The 15,725-nt window shown below is 34.0% G+C and overlaps 2 protein-coding genes across 4 annotated transcripts; both read left to right on the top strand.

Annotated features, from left to right (window-relative positions):
• Nucleotides 1-2,506: 2,506 nt before the first annotated feature.
• Nucleotides 2,507-7,968, top strand: LOC140801650 (uncharacterized). Of its 3 annotated transcripts, none has more exons than XM_073156868.1 (12): nt 2,507-2,648; nt 2,779-2,880; nt 3,505-3,643; nt 4,286-4,418; nt 5,078-5,277; nt 5,403-5,681; nt 5,773-5,831; nt 5,919-5,955; nt 6,191-6,262; nt 6,340-6,490; nt 7,042-7,185; nt 7,258-7,968. In XM_073156868.1, exons 3-12 carry the CDS (start codon nt 3,576-3,578, stop codon nt 7,648-7,650), a joined length of 1,536 nt encoding a protein of 511 aa, XP_073012969.1. In that variant the 5' UTR covers nt 2,507-2,648; nt 2,779-2,880; nt 3,505-3,575; the 3' UTR covers nt 7,651-7,968. The 3 variants fall into 3 exon arrangements, with proteins under 3 accessions (XP_073012969.1, XP_073012968.1, XP_073012967.1); XM_073156867.1 differs by having other exon boundaries at nt 4,282-4,418; nt 5,430-5,681; XM_073156866.1 differs by having other exon boundaries at nt 4,282-4,418.
• A 1,011-nt stretch (nt 7,969-8,979) lies between these two features.
• Nucleotides 8,980-15,676, top strand: LOC140802435 (uncharacterized). Its single transcript, XM_073157966.1, has 11 exons — nt 8,980-9,303; nt 9,749-9,951; nt 10,025-10,085; nt 10,931-10,979; nt 11,545-11,599; nt 12,011-12,098; nt 12,632-12,750; nt 13,605-13,730; nt 14,220-14,313; nt 14,445-14,599; nt 15,434-15,676. Exons 1-11 carry the CDS (start codon nt 9,093-9,095, stop codon nt 15,491-15,493), a joined length of 1,221 nt encoding a protein of 406 aa, XP_073014067.1. The 5' UTR covers nt 8,980-9,092; the 3' UTR covers nt 15,494-15,676.
• The last annotated feature ends 49 nt before the right edge of the window (nt 15,677-15,725 follow it).

The raw sequence follows: 15,725 nt of genomic DNA, 5'->3' as shown, positions 1-15,725 counted from the left end.
GCTTACAATGTTTACAGACTCTTCCAAGCTATTCTGATCACATAAACTTTCCTATCTCTATCTGGAAGAGATTGTGAAAATAATAAAAAAAATGTTGCCTTTTTTTTTTTTCTTTCCCTTTTGCAAGAGTGGGTCAGCTTCTTTTTAATCGCCCAGTTTCTTGAATTTCTTAATGAAATACATAATTAATGAGTAGAAATCTCTTGTTTTTACTACTTTCAGTTTGACCCATGTTTTTTTTTTCTTCAGATAGTACCAAAAAACACCATAATGATACTTATATTTGTCGTTTGATTTTCAATCAACACCCTAAGTAGGGTTTTCTCTGTGATTAAATTAAGTCTCTTTCTATAAGCAAATGATAATTTTCCTCCTGTAGTTTTTGGCTCTATTTTAACTCACTTTTATGTACTACAAATATAAGCGATTAGTTCCTAGTGGTAATTAGTAAGTAGTAACGATTAGTTTTTCCATCCAAACTCTCCCAATGCAATTGCTAGAATCAATATGGCTCAATATAGCCAATATTTTCAATCATAACCAAGTTGCTAAATGTCCATGAATGCTTTATTTTTAAATAAATTATAACTTACCATATAAAAATCATAAAGTCAAAAATAGTCAAAGGTAAAACGTAAATCATAATATTCAATATTTCCCTATGCAAAAACTAATTTAAAAAAAAAAATTTAAATAAACTATATTAAGCCTTAATTATCTCGGTTACAAAAAGACCCATTAAGATATGAGGCAAATATCTGAAGCAAACAAGATAGATAACCCATCCCAGGTGCACTAGAAGCCAAAAAAAAATCTACCATAATTAGCCAACCAATTAGAAGTTAATTAGCTTCCCTAGAGATAGGAGAGACCTTAAAAGAGAAGTAATTTTCAATATTATTGTTCTGAAACAACTCAGATACCATATTGACATGTTTGGCCCAAGCAATATCCTCAAAGGTAGGCCAATGGTTAGTGGGCATTGAAGAGATCCAGAGATGAACCCAAAGGTTAGATGATGAGCTATTCTGAATAAACCTTCAAAGATGGTGGCCAAATAGCTAACATAGAATCAAAGACCAACATCCATCTCTAGGAGTTGATACCTCTAAGGCTGCTTAATCTGGTTCAAAATAGGAAAAAAAAATAATAATCTTAGCCACAAGGGTAGAAGATGAACACTACTTAAGATTAGAGAGAGATAACCAAACCCTCTTCTTTCTTAGCTTTTGACTAGATTTTTCCCACAAAAATTTGCAGGAGAGCTTAGCAACTCGATCAATAATCACACAGGGCATCCAAGAGAAGAGGAGATGAACAGACAAAGTTAGAAAAACTTAATTAATGAGAGTAATCCCACTCGCTTGGAACAGGAAGACACGTTTACAACCCGCTAATTTAGCCTTTGTTCTTTTGTAGAATAGTTATAACATTATTTTAGTGTAGTAACTAAATAAATAACTTAATTTCTTCTATTTTATTAATTCATCATTTTCTCTTTTCTTATCTATATAATTTTTAAAAATCAATGTAGTAATTTTCTAAGACTACTATTTTGTTTATAGATTAGATAACACCTAATTACTAAGTGACATCAAATCAAGAGTATTTTTGTTATTAGGTTTAAAATATTATATTACCGATTCTCAATACAAATTCACTTTAATACTAGCTTTAACATCAAATTCATTAAATTATCACCAATTCTGTGTTAATTTTATATCATATCAAATATAATTATTTTTTTTATATTAGTCAACTAAATAATATATTAATTTATACTTATATTAACTTAAAATTCATCTTATTCCAAGCGAACTGGCCGTGGTCTTTACATTAGCTAAAAAAAAAAAATCTAATCCTAAGTCTCTTTTAGGAAGAATTATATATATATATATATATATATATATATATATATATACGACCACCTTCCTTGGTCTTTGACTCTTTGGTCTTGGTCACACATCAAAGCGTGGTCAAATTTTGTTGTCCCATTTTCCGGTGGAGCCCGAGATCCCTCCTTTTTGTTGTTTGTCCAGTAACTTTCCCAGGATTCTCTGCAACCAAGAGTGCACAAATTTCCTGCACCCCGTGAATTTATGGTCACACCATATATCCTTTTCTGCAAAGTTAGCAAAATTATCCTAAAAAGTCGCAAAATAAATCGTTAAACACCTAAGTGTAGTAAATTCTTGCAACCTCAGCTGCAGAAGATCTACTTCTCCCCAACGAGAAAGGATACTTTGGTGACCAAGTTGTTTAAAATATCATTCTTGCATGCAATGGACCGCCGCATTGCCGCATTTTGGAGCCGTCTCTTTTCCTTTGGACTAAAATAAAAATATTCAACAACTAAGATAAAGTTTGTTTCTTTTCTTTTCTTTTCTTTTCTTTTTGAGAAATTAATAACAAGATAAAAGTTTATAAGCCGAAAGCAAAGAAGAGTAGTTGAGCTTTTCCTCCTCCCTTTATATTTAGTTGCAAGGTTTCACACGTTAGGAAGACTGGAAAAAGAGTTGTTACACGAACTCCAATTATTTCCTTTCTTTGATCCACTTTTTATTCTTTAATTTTTTTTCCCCCTAAAGTTGTTTCTTAGCTCAGGGGGTTTTGTGGCATGGAAAAGATGCATTTCCCCACTCCACAAGGTAAGTATACATTGGTTGTATTATATATATAAGTCCAACTATATATAATAAATGTATCAAGAGAGAGCTTGCTTCTTGAAGAATTTCTGGCTTCTAGAGAGGTTTTAATTTGATCAAAGTGGAATTCTAGGACATGGGTCTTGCTTGTTGGGAGGAGATGGCGTCCAATTGAGTGCAAGTTTTAAAGAGGAAGAGCAAAGGGAGAGGATCTTGTTAGTTTTAAGCCTTAGTGGTAAGAGAGCTTTCAATTCTTTAATTTTTTTTTCCTTTTGTTTTTAGTGTTCCTTTCCTTTTTTTTCCTTTTCAAAATTTGAAGAAAGTTAGTTGATTGATTGTGACAGTCTCCATAGATTAGAATCATTAGATTGATTGTGGTTTCCAAATTCTAGACCTTTATTTCCTTAGTTGTATTTCTTTAGGATTCCAAGTTAAACTAGCATTGTTTTATTTTCTTATATGAGATTTGGAGGCTAGGGTTTATAAGCACATGTTTTCTATCAAATAAGATGATGAAAAAGTCTTCGTGCAGCATCTTCTTCCCCGAAGCATTGGGTGGTGGATTCCAAGGGAACTAGTCTATTGTAATTCTAGACTAGCAAGTTTGTGATTCAGAGTTAGTAAATTATAAACATCCCATGTTTGCAATTTAGGTGGGTCATATAAATCTTGTTGGGCTAATAAATACTTCCAAGAACTTCTGAGATTACTAAGTCATTTAATGTGATAGAATCTAGAGAATACCAGTTTGGTGATGGTTTCATAAATGAAGCAAAAATGAAGAGAAGAACCAAATGGTTGTTAATACTCTCTCTCTCTCTCTCTCTATTGCAATTGAAGAGTTTATTTTTGTGAACAGGTTGTTGAGATGGGACCAAGAAATCTGAATCAATTAGTAGTGCTTCTCTGTTGCTTTCTAGCAATCTTTGGATGTCTTCATGGAGAAGTCTTTGCTCATACCACGTTGGACATTATGGCATTTTCTCATGTCAGAGGAGGTGAGAGTTCTTCTCTGATATTTAAATGCTGCTTTGTTGGTTATGAACTGTAATCAAATTTTATAATTTTATTTTAAATTCATTCTTAAGGTTACAATTTCCAATAATTTTACATTTTGTATATTAAATTACTTAGGCCAGTCTGAGTCCAAATGGAGAACTTGACATCATTCCTCTTTATCGTCTCCAAGGTTCTTTCCCCTTCAAATTTATGTATACTATGGGCTAGATTCAATTGTAAAATTACAATCATAGAGATGAACTACACTTTTCACATGTAGTCTAGTTTGAAGAATTTTATTTAGAAGCTATACAAGAGTAGAATACACAATGCGAAACTAAGTGTTCTATGAGATTAATTTATCTAATTTAAATCAATAAGAAAATCCAAACACTGCACATTTTGGCAACCAACATCTAGCTTTATGTTGTCCCAAAATAATCAAACATGAACTGCTCCTGTGTAGCATGCTCTTTTGACAATCAGCATACACAGTCTCTCCGATTCAAAGCTTGACTGTAGTTCAGAAAGGCAATACTGAATAAGGATTTCAAGCAACATTTATACAATGAACTGAAGCATTTACAAGTAGCTCTTATTCCTTTTTGTTGTTTTTTTTTTTCTGTGTATACTATAGACAGGGTTTTGTTGAAAGTGGAAAATAATATGGACTCAGGAAGTAATTTGTCTGCTGGAGCACAAAGACTTGATCCTTTGGATCACTTCAATAAATATAGAGGAGGATATAACATTACAAACAAGCATTACTGGAGTGTAAGTCTCTCTCTCTCTCTCTCTCTCTCTCTCTCATAGGGACAAATAGAAGCATTCTTTTTCCTTTTTTTTGTTGTTGTAAAAAAGCAATATTTATACTTAAAATGTTGAGGAATAAGGTATATTCATCTCTACACATTATATGCATAAGAGCTCCTCCCTTTAGAAAGAGAACTCCTGATCGATCACCATATATACATGTCACTCTTCACTCATAATAGAATAAATATAGATACATTTTCTCTCCTGGCCTTCATTCCTCTGCATCTGATATTTATTTGACGACCTACTATCTCCTACAACAAGCTCATACAAATTCTTTTTGTGAAGTCTAATTCAGATAGTAACACAATTATATGATTGTGAGACCAGACTGCTAAAAAAATTTAAAGACAACTTACAGCACTTCTCTCAATCTGAATATTAGAAAAATAGTATATTCCTCATCCTTCAGAAACTAGCTTCCATTCTCATCATCCCCCCCCCCCCCTCCAAAAAATTGCTTTATTTGTCTACCTTTTCGAATTTGCTTTCTATCATGCAAATTTCAGAAGTTAAAAACCAAAGTTGCAATACTGAGAAAAAAGAATACCACAAAAGCAAATACTTAATATGGAAGAAAAAGAAAACTGATTCTTTGATCATTTCAATTTTTTCAGTCTACAATATTTACAGGCAGATATGGATATATAATTGCAGCACTATGGCTTCTAGGAGGTATTGTTTCTGCTGGAATTTTAATTATTACAAACATTTGCTTCACCAACAAAGAAAGAAGAGAGAACAAGAGAATCTCCTGCACAGGGAGATATGACTTTTGGCCTATTATCTTGGGAGTTTTCTTCACATTCTTAGCCATGTAACTCTTCTTCTTCTTCTTCTTCTTCTGAGTCTAGCTTCTTGATACTTTAATAGGAATCAAAGAGAAAGGCACTAAATAATCACTCCATGATCTAATGACTAGCAACTTTCTTTACACTGTAGAGTCACATCTGCAATTATACTTGGCAGTAGTTCAAGATTTTATTCGAGGGCTGAATCGATTAAAAGGATCATCGTAGAAACTGCAGAAGAGGCATCATGGATAATGTACAATGTAACGGAAGCTGTAACAGCCATGCAAAACATAACAGAGCTTTATGGTGGTCTTGATGGAGCCAACCGTTTCAATTCCACAGTGCAAAGGCTTAGCGAAGAAGCTGCTAACATACAGAGAAAGGCTGAAAAGAATATGCATCTGGTTAATAATGGAATAAAAATATTGTAAGAAAATCATTACATCTGAATTGTTCTTTTATTAACTATATCTAATAGCCATTTTCAAATCATGACTTACAGAGAAGTTTTACTGCAGGGAGGTAGTGACGATTGTAGCCATTGGACTAAACCTGTTCGCTGTCCTTGCTTTGCTGCGTGAGTGGATTTTTATCATATTTTTATTTTCACATTATTCAAAGAAATTTTTACTTCTTGCTATTGACTTCTTACTTGCAATTGCAGCGGCAAGGTCTCTAAGGCTACACGGGATGTTTCTCTTGTAAGTAGGATTTGGAATCTTTCTCCTCATTAGCTGAAATTCATCTCCATTTGATCAAATCAAAACAGATGCTCTAAAAGAGTGATTAAATTAGATTTCATGAGTCACTGAATAAGATGAGTAATTTTGTCACGGATTGTTCTACTGAAAACTACTCCCAGTTTCCAGGCTATGCATTGAAACTAAGTGGCTTTTAAATATCGATTAGAATCTAATGAGCATCTATCTTTAACAGGTTAATAGTTCTTTGCTGGCTACTGACATTCCTCTTCTGGATATACTTTGGGTTGTACTTCTTCCTTGATAAGTAAGTAATGATCCTTGATCCAAGAGATTGTGTGATGCAGTATAAATTTACTAAGATAAATCTGTGCTACTTACCAGGTTTGCCAGCGATACCTGTGCAGCTCTTAACGAATACCAGCTAAATCCACATAACAGCACCTTAAGCTCAATTCTCCCATGTAGTGAAAAGCTTTCAGATAATATGGTTCTGAGTGATGTTGGAGCAGGGATCCATTATGTCATTGACCAGGTATGAAAGAACATTAGAGAACTTACTAGTAGAAGGCATATCTACCCAAATGATTCTTTTCAATTTGATAAACCCAGGATTGAGGAGGCTTAGTTTTCCCTTTTGTCTGTGCTGAATCTATTATATTTTAAACGCTAAAAGCTGCTGATATGTCTTGAAAAAAAGGTAAGACAAATAAATCAGATACAATGTAGTAGGTTAGTGAGAAATATTTAAGCATTATATCCACATTTTCTTTCGTGTATAATGCTCACAAGTGCTTTCCCGCCGCAGTGTGACCACAGATTTATCCAATAATTTGGACTCTTTTTGGACCTATAGTTGGATGATCCAGGAAAGAAAACCATTAAATATGTAAAATCCCTTAAAAGACAAGCTCTGTCAGTATTAGCATTGGATGAAATAAATAGCTTTCATGCACAAAAGCACATTTCTGCATGTATATGATCATTTCAATACTAACATACATATATTTACGTATCTGTCATAAGTAGGATTTCTTATGACCGGGAATCCAGTAATTCAAAGCATTTATATTTTGCCCTATACAGGTGAATGCAAACATATCGACAGTAAAATCCTCCTATATTTCAGAACTGGAATGTGTCTGCAATCCTTTTTCTGGACCACCTGATTACCTTTACCAACCAGACAATTGTTCTTCCAACACAATGACGATAGGTGATATTCCACAGGTAATAACAGATTAATCTATATCATCATTGGATGTTAGTATTGATGCCTAATACGATAATAATTTTCTGAAGATTTTGAAGAAGTACACCTGCTCAGGTGGCGAAAACTGTACACAAGGAGAGTTCATATCAGCTGATGACTACAATAAGGTTCTAATCTATACAAGCTCAATTCAGAATATACTCGATGTTTTCCCAGGAATGGAGAGATTGGTGGGTTGCCATTTGGTGGAGGATGCATTCTCCGATATCCTTCTGAATCAGTGCAAACCATTAAAGAAGTATGTGCACATAATTTGGGCTGCACTGGCAGTTTTATCAACAATAATGATGGTAATTATACTAATCTCAATGGTAGGAGCCATTCATGATGATAGATATCATGCCAATGATGGCTCTGTAAAGCCTCATCCTTCATCATCAGATGCATCAGGAGTTCACACAGCTGAAATAGTTTCCGCATAAATGAATTTAAGATGGTGATTGTTTAGAAGAACAGAGACAAAAATGAGCAACAGGAGAATACAACCAGAAATGGGAAACGATAAGAGTTTAACTTCTTTTTTTCCTTATTTTTCTTGTGGCATAGAAATATATTTGGCAGCTATGGGATGAGACTGGGATCCAAAAGAGATCGTCCACCCTTAGCATTCTTTTATCTTCTTTTGCAATGGATCAAAGAGTCCACAATGCATGTAATCGCATACCATGCAACTTTTTCTTTTTTATACTAAACAATGGAAAAGTTATTGAGACAAAGAATAAATAACTACAATTCATCTCTTTCCATAACTTCTCTCTCTTTTTTCTTCAAAGAAACAGTAACTCCTCACATAACCATCCATGAGCAATTTTCCTAACAATATGAGTCAAAATTTCAAAGTAATGAAATATATTGGTATTATTCTTGCTTCAGTTGTCATTCTTCATTAGGTGTTTAGATCTCATTTATGTTCATTTATACACATGCAGTGTACAGAGGAGTGTGTTAAAAATATAATGACTCTGTCGATCCATTACCTAATAACATATCTTTTAGATCAACTAATAATCTAACATTCATATTGTTCTTTTCTCTCTCTCTCTTCTGAATTATAGATAATTGCTGCTATTCTTCCATTTTCCACAAGAAATCTTCTTAAATGTTTACCTAAATTAATTCCTAATAAGAGTATATAAGTGATGCTGAGATCTGCAATAAAAAATTATAGACAAATAATTTAATAAGAACTATTAATTTTTCTCTCATAATCCAGCGGTTGAGATTAAATAATACTAAATAAAATTAACCAAAAGCACACGTCATATAAACCGATATGGATAAATTAGTTATATTTTATTTCTCTATCTTAACTATCCATTTATTTATAAAAAATAAAAATAATAATAAATTAGTAGAAGTACCGGTCACTTTTCTGATAAATTAGTCATATTTTATTTCTCTATCTTAACTATCCATTTATTTATAACAAATAAAAATAATAAAAATTAGTAGAAATTGGCACTCCTATTAATAAGAAAACTGTTATAAAGATAAGAAATAAAAAATACTTAAATTCTAGTTTATTTATTAATTAATCTATTCACATATATAAAATATTTTATATACCCTTTAATTTATCAACAGATAAAAATTATTTTTAATAACTAATTCGTTAGTATGGAATTATTGCTCAGATAGATATTCCCTCAAAAAAATTTATCACTTTAGATAGTAAATCTAAAAGGAAGAAAAGAAGAAAAAGAAACAAATACCTATGCATAAAGAGCTAAATCCACAACATTATCCCTTTTAACTAGAGTTTTTATCCGACTCCTCTATTCCTTATCAGGATAAAGGTAGGATAAAGCGCCTTCATTAGTCGCGAGTTATCCATCTCTTTCACTAGGATCATTAGGCTTCTCCAATGGACGATCCGACGGCTGGGATCCATTCGCCACCCCTGTCTCCGGGGATCTCGCCCGTTCACCTCTCCGACGCCATGGAAGAGCTTGTCCGCTTCACCCTCTCCTCCTCCGTCGCCGGCGACGAGGACTTCTCCGACCTGGGGTTTTCCAGAGACTACTGCTCCCGCCTCCTCCAAGACGATCCCGTCATGGTCTATCCCCATCTCAACGGTATATACTTGATTTCTAGATCTTGCTATGATTGAAATCCGATTAGATAATCTTCGGAGTCGCGCAATTTCCGAGAAATCATATGCAATCTATTTCTTTTTTGTGTGCGTAAGTCGAGCTCTTTCATATTTGATATTTGCATGCATGTCCCTTAAAAATCCTTTCTTTTCTTTCTTTTTGATGCGTTTAGGGAATATCATATTGCATATAACCAATAATCAAACTCCATTCTCTCTTATTTACATGTATATCCCGCAATCTGTAGATTGACAGAGGTATACCAGTTGTACAAATACACACAGATACTAAATTTTGAGGTTTTTAAATGGGTATGCATGCAAAACGCACTTTCTTTCTTCTAATCGTTCCTCTTGAAATTATATGATTTGTCTTTTTGGTTATCTTTTTAATCTTTGTAATGATGTCTTTGTTCAAATGTTTTAAGATGTTGGAAGTGGTAATAGAGGAGTTCCAATGTATCCTCTATACAAGCATTTGGCGAGAGTGATACAACGATGCATAGATTCAAAGGGGTTCTTATCCCAGTCAGCAGATATCGGTGGGGACATTCCAGTAGAGGAGTCGATTAAGATGAAAGAGGATGAGTGGACTAAAGTTATCTTGGATAAGGGATTAGAATTGCATAATGTAAGTTATGTTAGTAAAGGTCTTCTCTATTTCTCCTATATGTTTTGCTTATTTCATGACTTTTCTCTTTCAGATGTATAATACTGTTGATTTTGAACTCCATGTTCAGGAACCATTCTTCTCACAGCTTAGAGGTACTATTTTGGTTCTATGTCTATTTATTCTGTCCTTAATGGCAATAAAGAGATGGTATTTCTCAGTGATTCATTATTTATGCTTGATGAGTTGTCCTAAACCCATGAGCCATTTGTCATGCCTTTGTGCATCAGTATGCTTCTGACATTTTTATTCATTGATTTCATGTTACTGCAGGAGAACAATATAGTAGATGATTTGTCAGAAGAAATTTCTGAACCTGGTTAATTTCTTGCCATATATAAAATTAATTGGTTATTAAAATTGCTGAGGGCCTATTTTGATGCTCAATCATGCAATTAATTAAATATCTGTTGTCTGTTGTTTGGCTTATCATTACTGCATAATGGAGGAGGAATTGAGAAAACAAAAGTACTAGTCAGTCCAAACTATCAAGGAATGACATAATGCATCTAAAAAGAAATTTTCTTCTATTATCCCAATAATCATCAGATAGATGGATCTAGTGACTTTTCTCTTCTCCATCATCATCATTTGTTTTAACTCATATTTATTTGGCCATTCAAGCTAATCATTATGACTCTTTGGAGATTGTTTTACGTCAAATAGAGTTAGCATCTTGAGTCTTAGCCAACTGCAAAATAATTGAAAGTACTAATATGAAATTGTTCTGAGTATATTTACAGATACTTCGCATTCTTGCTTTTCCATAGGTAGCATATCTCAATGATCCTAACTGCTCATTTAGAATTTTGGACTAGTATGCAGCACAGAGTTTTATTTTATGCTGGAGATGCACTATGCTTAATGCTTTAATACTTTATATTTGTTTTGTATGTAATGAATTTGTCCTATAAAATAACTAGAATGTGCTTGCTTGTAGCTGGTCTCAAGAAAGTTGAAGGGAGGTGTGCAGTTGGTAACTATAACCAGTAAGTATATAAGATTGAGTTATGCTTTGTGTTTATGTGTGTGTGTTTTCTGTAACATATATTTATATGGTTGCATATACAAATATTATACATGTACTGTTTTTTCTCATATCTGATTCACTTGGCTGCTTGTTTAAAGTTTTAAGCAAGCTTGTCCCTGAAATAGAGGATTTGGCACTATTAAACACCTTCAATGTCAATCGTAGGCCAAATTTGATGGGATTGGCTGGCTCCCTTTAGGTGATTTTTTTAGAAGAGGAAATTGTAGAGGATGACCAAAGTGGTTTAATCTCCACCAAGTAATATAATTCTATAGCTGAATAAAATTTTGGTGCTGATAACTTGGAAGAACTTCCGCCTAATTCAGACGTCTCCGAAGAACTTTACTTATAATTAGGGACTTAAGTCCATAGAGCAAAATAGCTCATTTCATGCTTCCAAGTTACTTCAAGTATGGGATTCTGTTTCTTGTGCTAAGCTTAATCATAATGCTTTTTTATCAGTAAACAGCTATCTGCTGTTAGTATATCTGAAGTTGCCCTTGTTTTTAATTTGTTGTTGCCAGAATTGTTCCCGGGTCTTTCCTTCTCTTCAACAAATGCCTCTTGCTTAAAGTTGAGGTAGTCATTCTATTTCAGGCAGTATAAATGATGTTGTGGCTGTAAATCCGTTGTTTATCTTACAAGTCTATGTTTTTTCCTAGTTTCATAAGAGAAGAATAACTGTAAGCATCAGTCTGAAACCTATCCTTGATAATGAAAACGGAGTGTTCTCTTCCCCTCATTCTTCCTTTTTGATGAGTAAAACTGCTGCATCCTCCTCAATAAGTTCTAATTATCATTGACATGTAGCAAACTAATAATACCAGAATTAAGAACATTGTCAAAATCATCTCAACATGTCTGCTCCAGTTTAAGTTAGCTCGTACTTTGAAGTTAATTCCTGATTAAGTGGATGAAGTATGCAAAATTTAACTGTTTCTCCTAATTTCTTGTATAAAATGACTGATATCCTCTAGTTGTGCTCTGCAGCAAGTTACACGGTATACTTCATTCTCTCAGATGCTGCAAGCAGAGAATCTTACAAAGGTGCTCCCTGGAGTTGTAACAATTGAAGAAGGTCAGTTTCTTGTATCTTGTGAGCTCCAATTCTTGTTTTGTCTGAAATTACAGATATCATATTTTTAGTTCTTTTGAGATCTAGGTGGTTCTTACTTCCTGTCTCAATCTAGTTTATGCAATCTAGTCTACTATCTAAGGAACCAAATGTGCATTCTCAGTGCTTATGAACTCTTCTACTACACTGGTTAATTTGCTTTTTATTGGAACTGATATTATTTGTAATTCACATCTAAATTCACCTACGCCATGGAGGATCTTTTTCACATTAGAGAAAGTACATGAATAATCTTGTGTGGTGCTGCTTCCTCTAATATTCATTGTAGAGGTTCATAGATGCTACAGTTCTCCGTTTCTTACCATTATAGTTATTTTTTATTTTTCTGCATTGTTGAGCTCATGAATCATGAGAATGGAATTATTAGATGGTAAAAATGGTCATTTATACTATATATATTTTCTGGAAACTGGGAATTTTCTACTTGGATTTGCAAACGAGAATGTTTAGTAACAAAAGAGATTCAACATTTACAGGTGTGCAAATTTACAGGAACTTCTACGCAGAAGAGAAGGAAAGGTCTAATGGTATCCTAGCAATTTCCGTATCAAGGCCAGCTTCTCAGCCATATATTTGTATGAAAGAATTACTAGCTGTGAGTGTTTTTTTTTCCAACTCAATCTTTATGCTAGCTTGATCTAGTGTCCTATGCTGTTTTATGGTTATTGTAGCTAGGTTGGTGTCATACTGAGAAACAAACTTTCTGCATAGTGATGCGGGAATCTCGCATGCAGAACTTTGTTTAATTTTTCAATAACACATGTAGGATTCATTGGGCTGAACCCATGTCAATACCATATTTCAAGGTCACAATCCTACTAAATTATAGCCCAAAAGATGGATCTCTGTATGTCTATATGCACAAGTATTCTTGTTTATGTGTGGACAGTAAATACATCTATGCTACTACCATGCCAACTTTTCACACTCCATTTTTTAGAAGGCTTGGTAGGAGTCGGTAGAGAATTTTTTAGAAATTCATTCCCTTTTTCTTGGACGATCTAAGGAATTTGATTTCTATCCTCACAGCTAATGGGTTCACTGAACTTTATGATCCCATTACGCTAGATGTGAAAATCTCATAAGCCAACAGAAAATCTGGTTGACAAGGAAACTGGATTCTTGCTGCTAGGATTGATGGTTCATGACTTTGTGAATTGTGACTACAACTTTACAAATTAAATATCTGCAGTAAGAGTGGTACCAGTGAAGTATCTTACTTCTTAGTTAGACTAACTCTGGCAGAAATTTTTAGCAAGATTTTTTATCAAACTCTGAATGGTTCATATAATCAGTATATTTTTTCTTTCCTCCTTTAAGACTAAAATCTTGCCTTAATTTTCTCTAATTCGGACGATTTTCCAATGAATAATTTTATCATGAAACTTGTTATATCATGTCTCCTCCCAAGGTGGGATCTCATGTTTTGCTGCTGTAACACTTTTCCAGGGACTGAGTTATGATGGCACGAGCAGTCTGCTTGGTATGAGTCAAACTGGTGGAACAGTTCCAGATGGACTTCCTCCTCCAAGATCGATACTGTTATCATCATCTGTGAAGCCTCATCGGTCAAATGTTAGTTTTAATTTCCAAGATATGGATGATAATTGATTTAATTCATTGTAGAGCCCACTAGATATGGGTGCTTATCAGATTACAGAAATAGAACTTTTCCCAAATGTGGCTTTTTCTGAACACATGACCAATTGAGAAATCTGACTTTGAATAGTATCGGTTGCATCACTTCTTATGCATCATTTTTGGACCAATTGTGCTTATGTATGATCATACTGGAAGACCATGTTGCAAAGAAATAAAAAATAATACAGGTGGCAATTAATGATAATTAAGTACACTGTTGACTACATAAGGAATCATCTATGACTGCTTAACTAGACAAGCATTTTAGCCTATTTTTCTGTGGGGTTTTTTGACACCACGGCAAGATCTTATGATGCATTGGAGCACTGGTCCTCCATAGCTATATGAATGATAGCTCCAATGTTCTTATTAGTATGTAGAAGCATACTTGTTAAATTGTCCTGATGTTTTATTTCACTGGAGGTCAAAGGTTGTTCCCTGACTGATGCTGCGAGGGCATTGGCAAAACATGTTAACAGGAGTAGCCATGGGTGGTGGGGTGACTTCCGTGGAAGTGGTACAGAACTACAGATATCTTTAGGCTCCCACTTCACTTCCCCATTGAACAATCTTTCTACTGTGATAACTTTGCCCATTTTGTCCATTAAATCTTAGCATTTGTTCATTATTGGACTGTTTGTTTTTCAGATTCAAACAAGAACCAACTTGCTTTGGATGTTATCAATCATCTGTTAGCTGATTGCTGCTGGATGAATGTTCATTTGATTCAGCCTTATGAGTGTGTCTTTGAGATCCGAGTCCATGAAGGGTATGGTGCACGATGGTCTAAAGATGGTTTCAAGGTATATTAGTTAGCATGTATTGTACTAGAGTTTTATACTAGAGTTGGTCTATTCCTGAGCTGCACCAGTTGATTATTTTACTGATTAACAAGGAAATTGTCATCTTAAAAAGCCTTATATGCTTTATTACGAAGTCCTGATTTGCATGCCATTTGTTGTTTGTTTCTACTTTATACCCGTGCTTCTTTATTATGTGAGATCTAAAAGAACCACTCTTCGCCCCCTTGTTTACCCAAAAGAGGTTGACACATAAGAGTACTCTTTCACCATGTAAATGTTGTAATCTGGAAGTAATGTGAGTATTTAGATCATATATAGCAGAAATGTGTTTGTCCGGAGTTAGAACCCGGAAAAATCTTTCCTCAAAGGACATGATGACCTTGAGAACTTGATGAACCAGAAGTGAGACTTAAGATCTCTCTGCCCTTCCTCTGGCCAATCTCTCGAACAATGGCTGACATTGTATTACTATTTTCAAATACTACACCACTTAGATTGAGCTCTCAATTTCCTATTTTGATCAGGCATAAACCCTGCATTCCTATCTCATATTGGTAGTTCAATGGTAGGAAACTTGTATCTCTTATTTAGACATGCAGATTTCGATGGTCAAGGTCAGTTTAAACTGTTGAGAAAAGAAAATTATAGAAAACAAAAGAAAAACACTTTGTGCTTCCCTCTTTCTATGTCATAGAAGGGTCACATCAATTTTAACTATAAAATCTGTTTAATTTCTCATCAAATACCCAGAATCCTCCTTGTGAATCCACAATAACTGCTATTCTTTTTTGCATTAATTCTTGTCATCTTTTGTGTGTCATCTTTTTTGTGCAGTTCATTGGGTTTTTGGAGCCATACTCAAAAGAAGGCTTTTCAAAGGGATGGAAACATTAGAGGTGTTGTATACTGTAGTTTGTAAACTGGATTTTTTGTGTAAGTATGGAAATTAGCAACTGTTCTTGAGGACAAATATCTAGCCTGTTGAGGATATATAATACCTTCAGAAATGGCTCCCAAATATTACTTTTTTGAGTTGAGATACATAATTGCATCTGTTGTTTATGGAAGTGAACATCATATTTTGTTCCCCTGGTTTGACCCATATATCCTTTTGGTTGCAAAAGAT

Source organism: Typha latifolia, chromosome 15 (assembly GCF_019914945.1).
Source record: "Typha latifolia isolate L0001 chromosome 15, TyphaL0001v2, whole genome shotgun sequence".
Taxonomy (NCBI): Eukaryota; Viridiplantae; Streptophyta; class Magnoliopsida; order Poales; family Typhaceae; genus Typha; species Typha latifolia.
Note: the sequence above shows the minus strand (reverse complement) of the source record. Positions and strands in the feature narration are given on the sequence as shown.

Bases quoted from the DNA above. Each gene is read 5' to 3' on its own strand.
- LOC140801650 (XM_073156866.1), top strand. From the start codon at position 3,514: ATGGGACCAAGAAATCTGAATCAATTAGTAGTGCTTCTCTGTTGCTTT. The intron at 5,278-5,402 runs GTAACTCTTCTT...TTTACACTGTAG, and splicing joins TTCTTCACATTCTTAGCCAT to AGTCACATCTGCAATTATAC. The intron at 6,263-6,339 runs GTAAGTAATGAT...GCTACTTACCAG, and splicing joins TTGTACTTCTTCCTTGATAA to GTTTGCCAGCGATACCTGTG.
- LOC140802435 (XM_073157966.1), top strand. From the start codon at position 9,093: ATGGACGATCCGACGGCTGGGATCCATTCGCCACCCCTGTCTCCGGGG. The intron at 9,304-9,748 runs GTATATACTTGA...AAATGTTTTAAG, and splicing joins GGTCTATCCCCATCTCAACG to ATGTTGGAAGTGGTAATAGA. The intron at 13,731-14,219 runs GTTAGTTTTAAT...ATTTCACTGGAG, and splicing joins TGAAGCCTCATCGGTCAAAT to GTCAAAGGTTGTTCCCTGAC.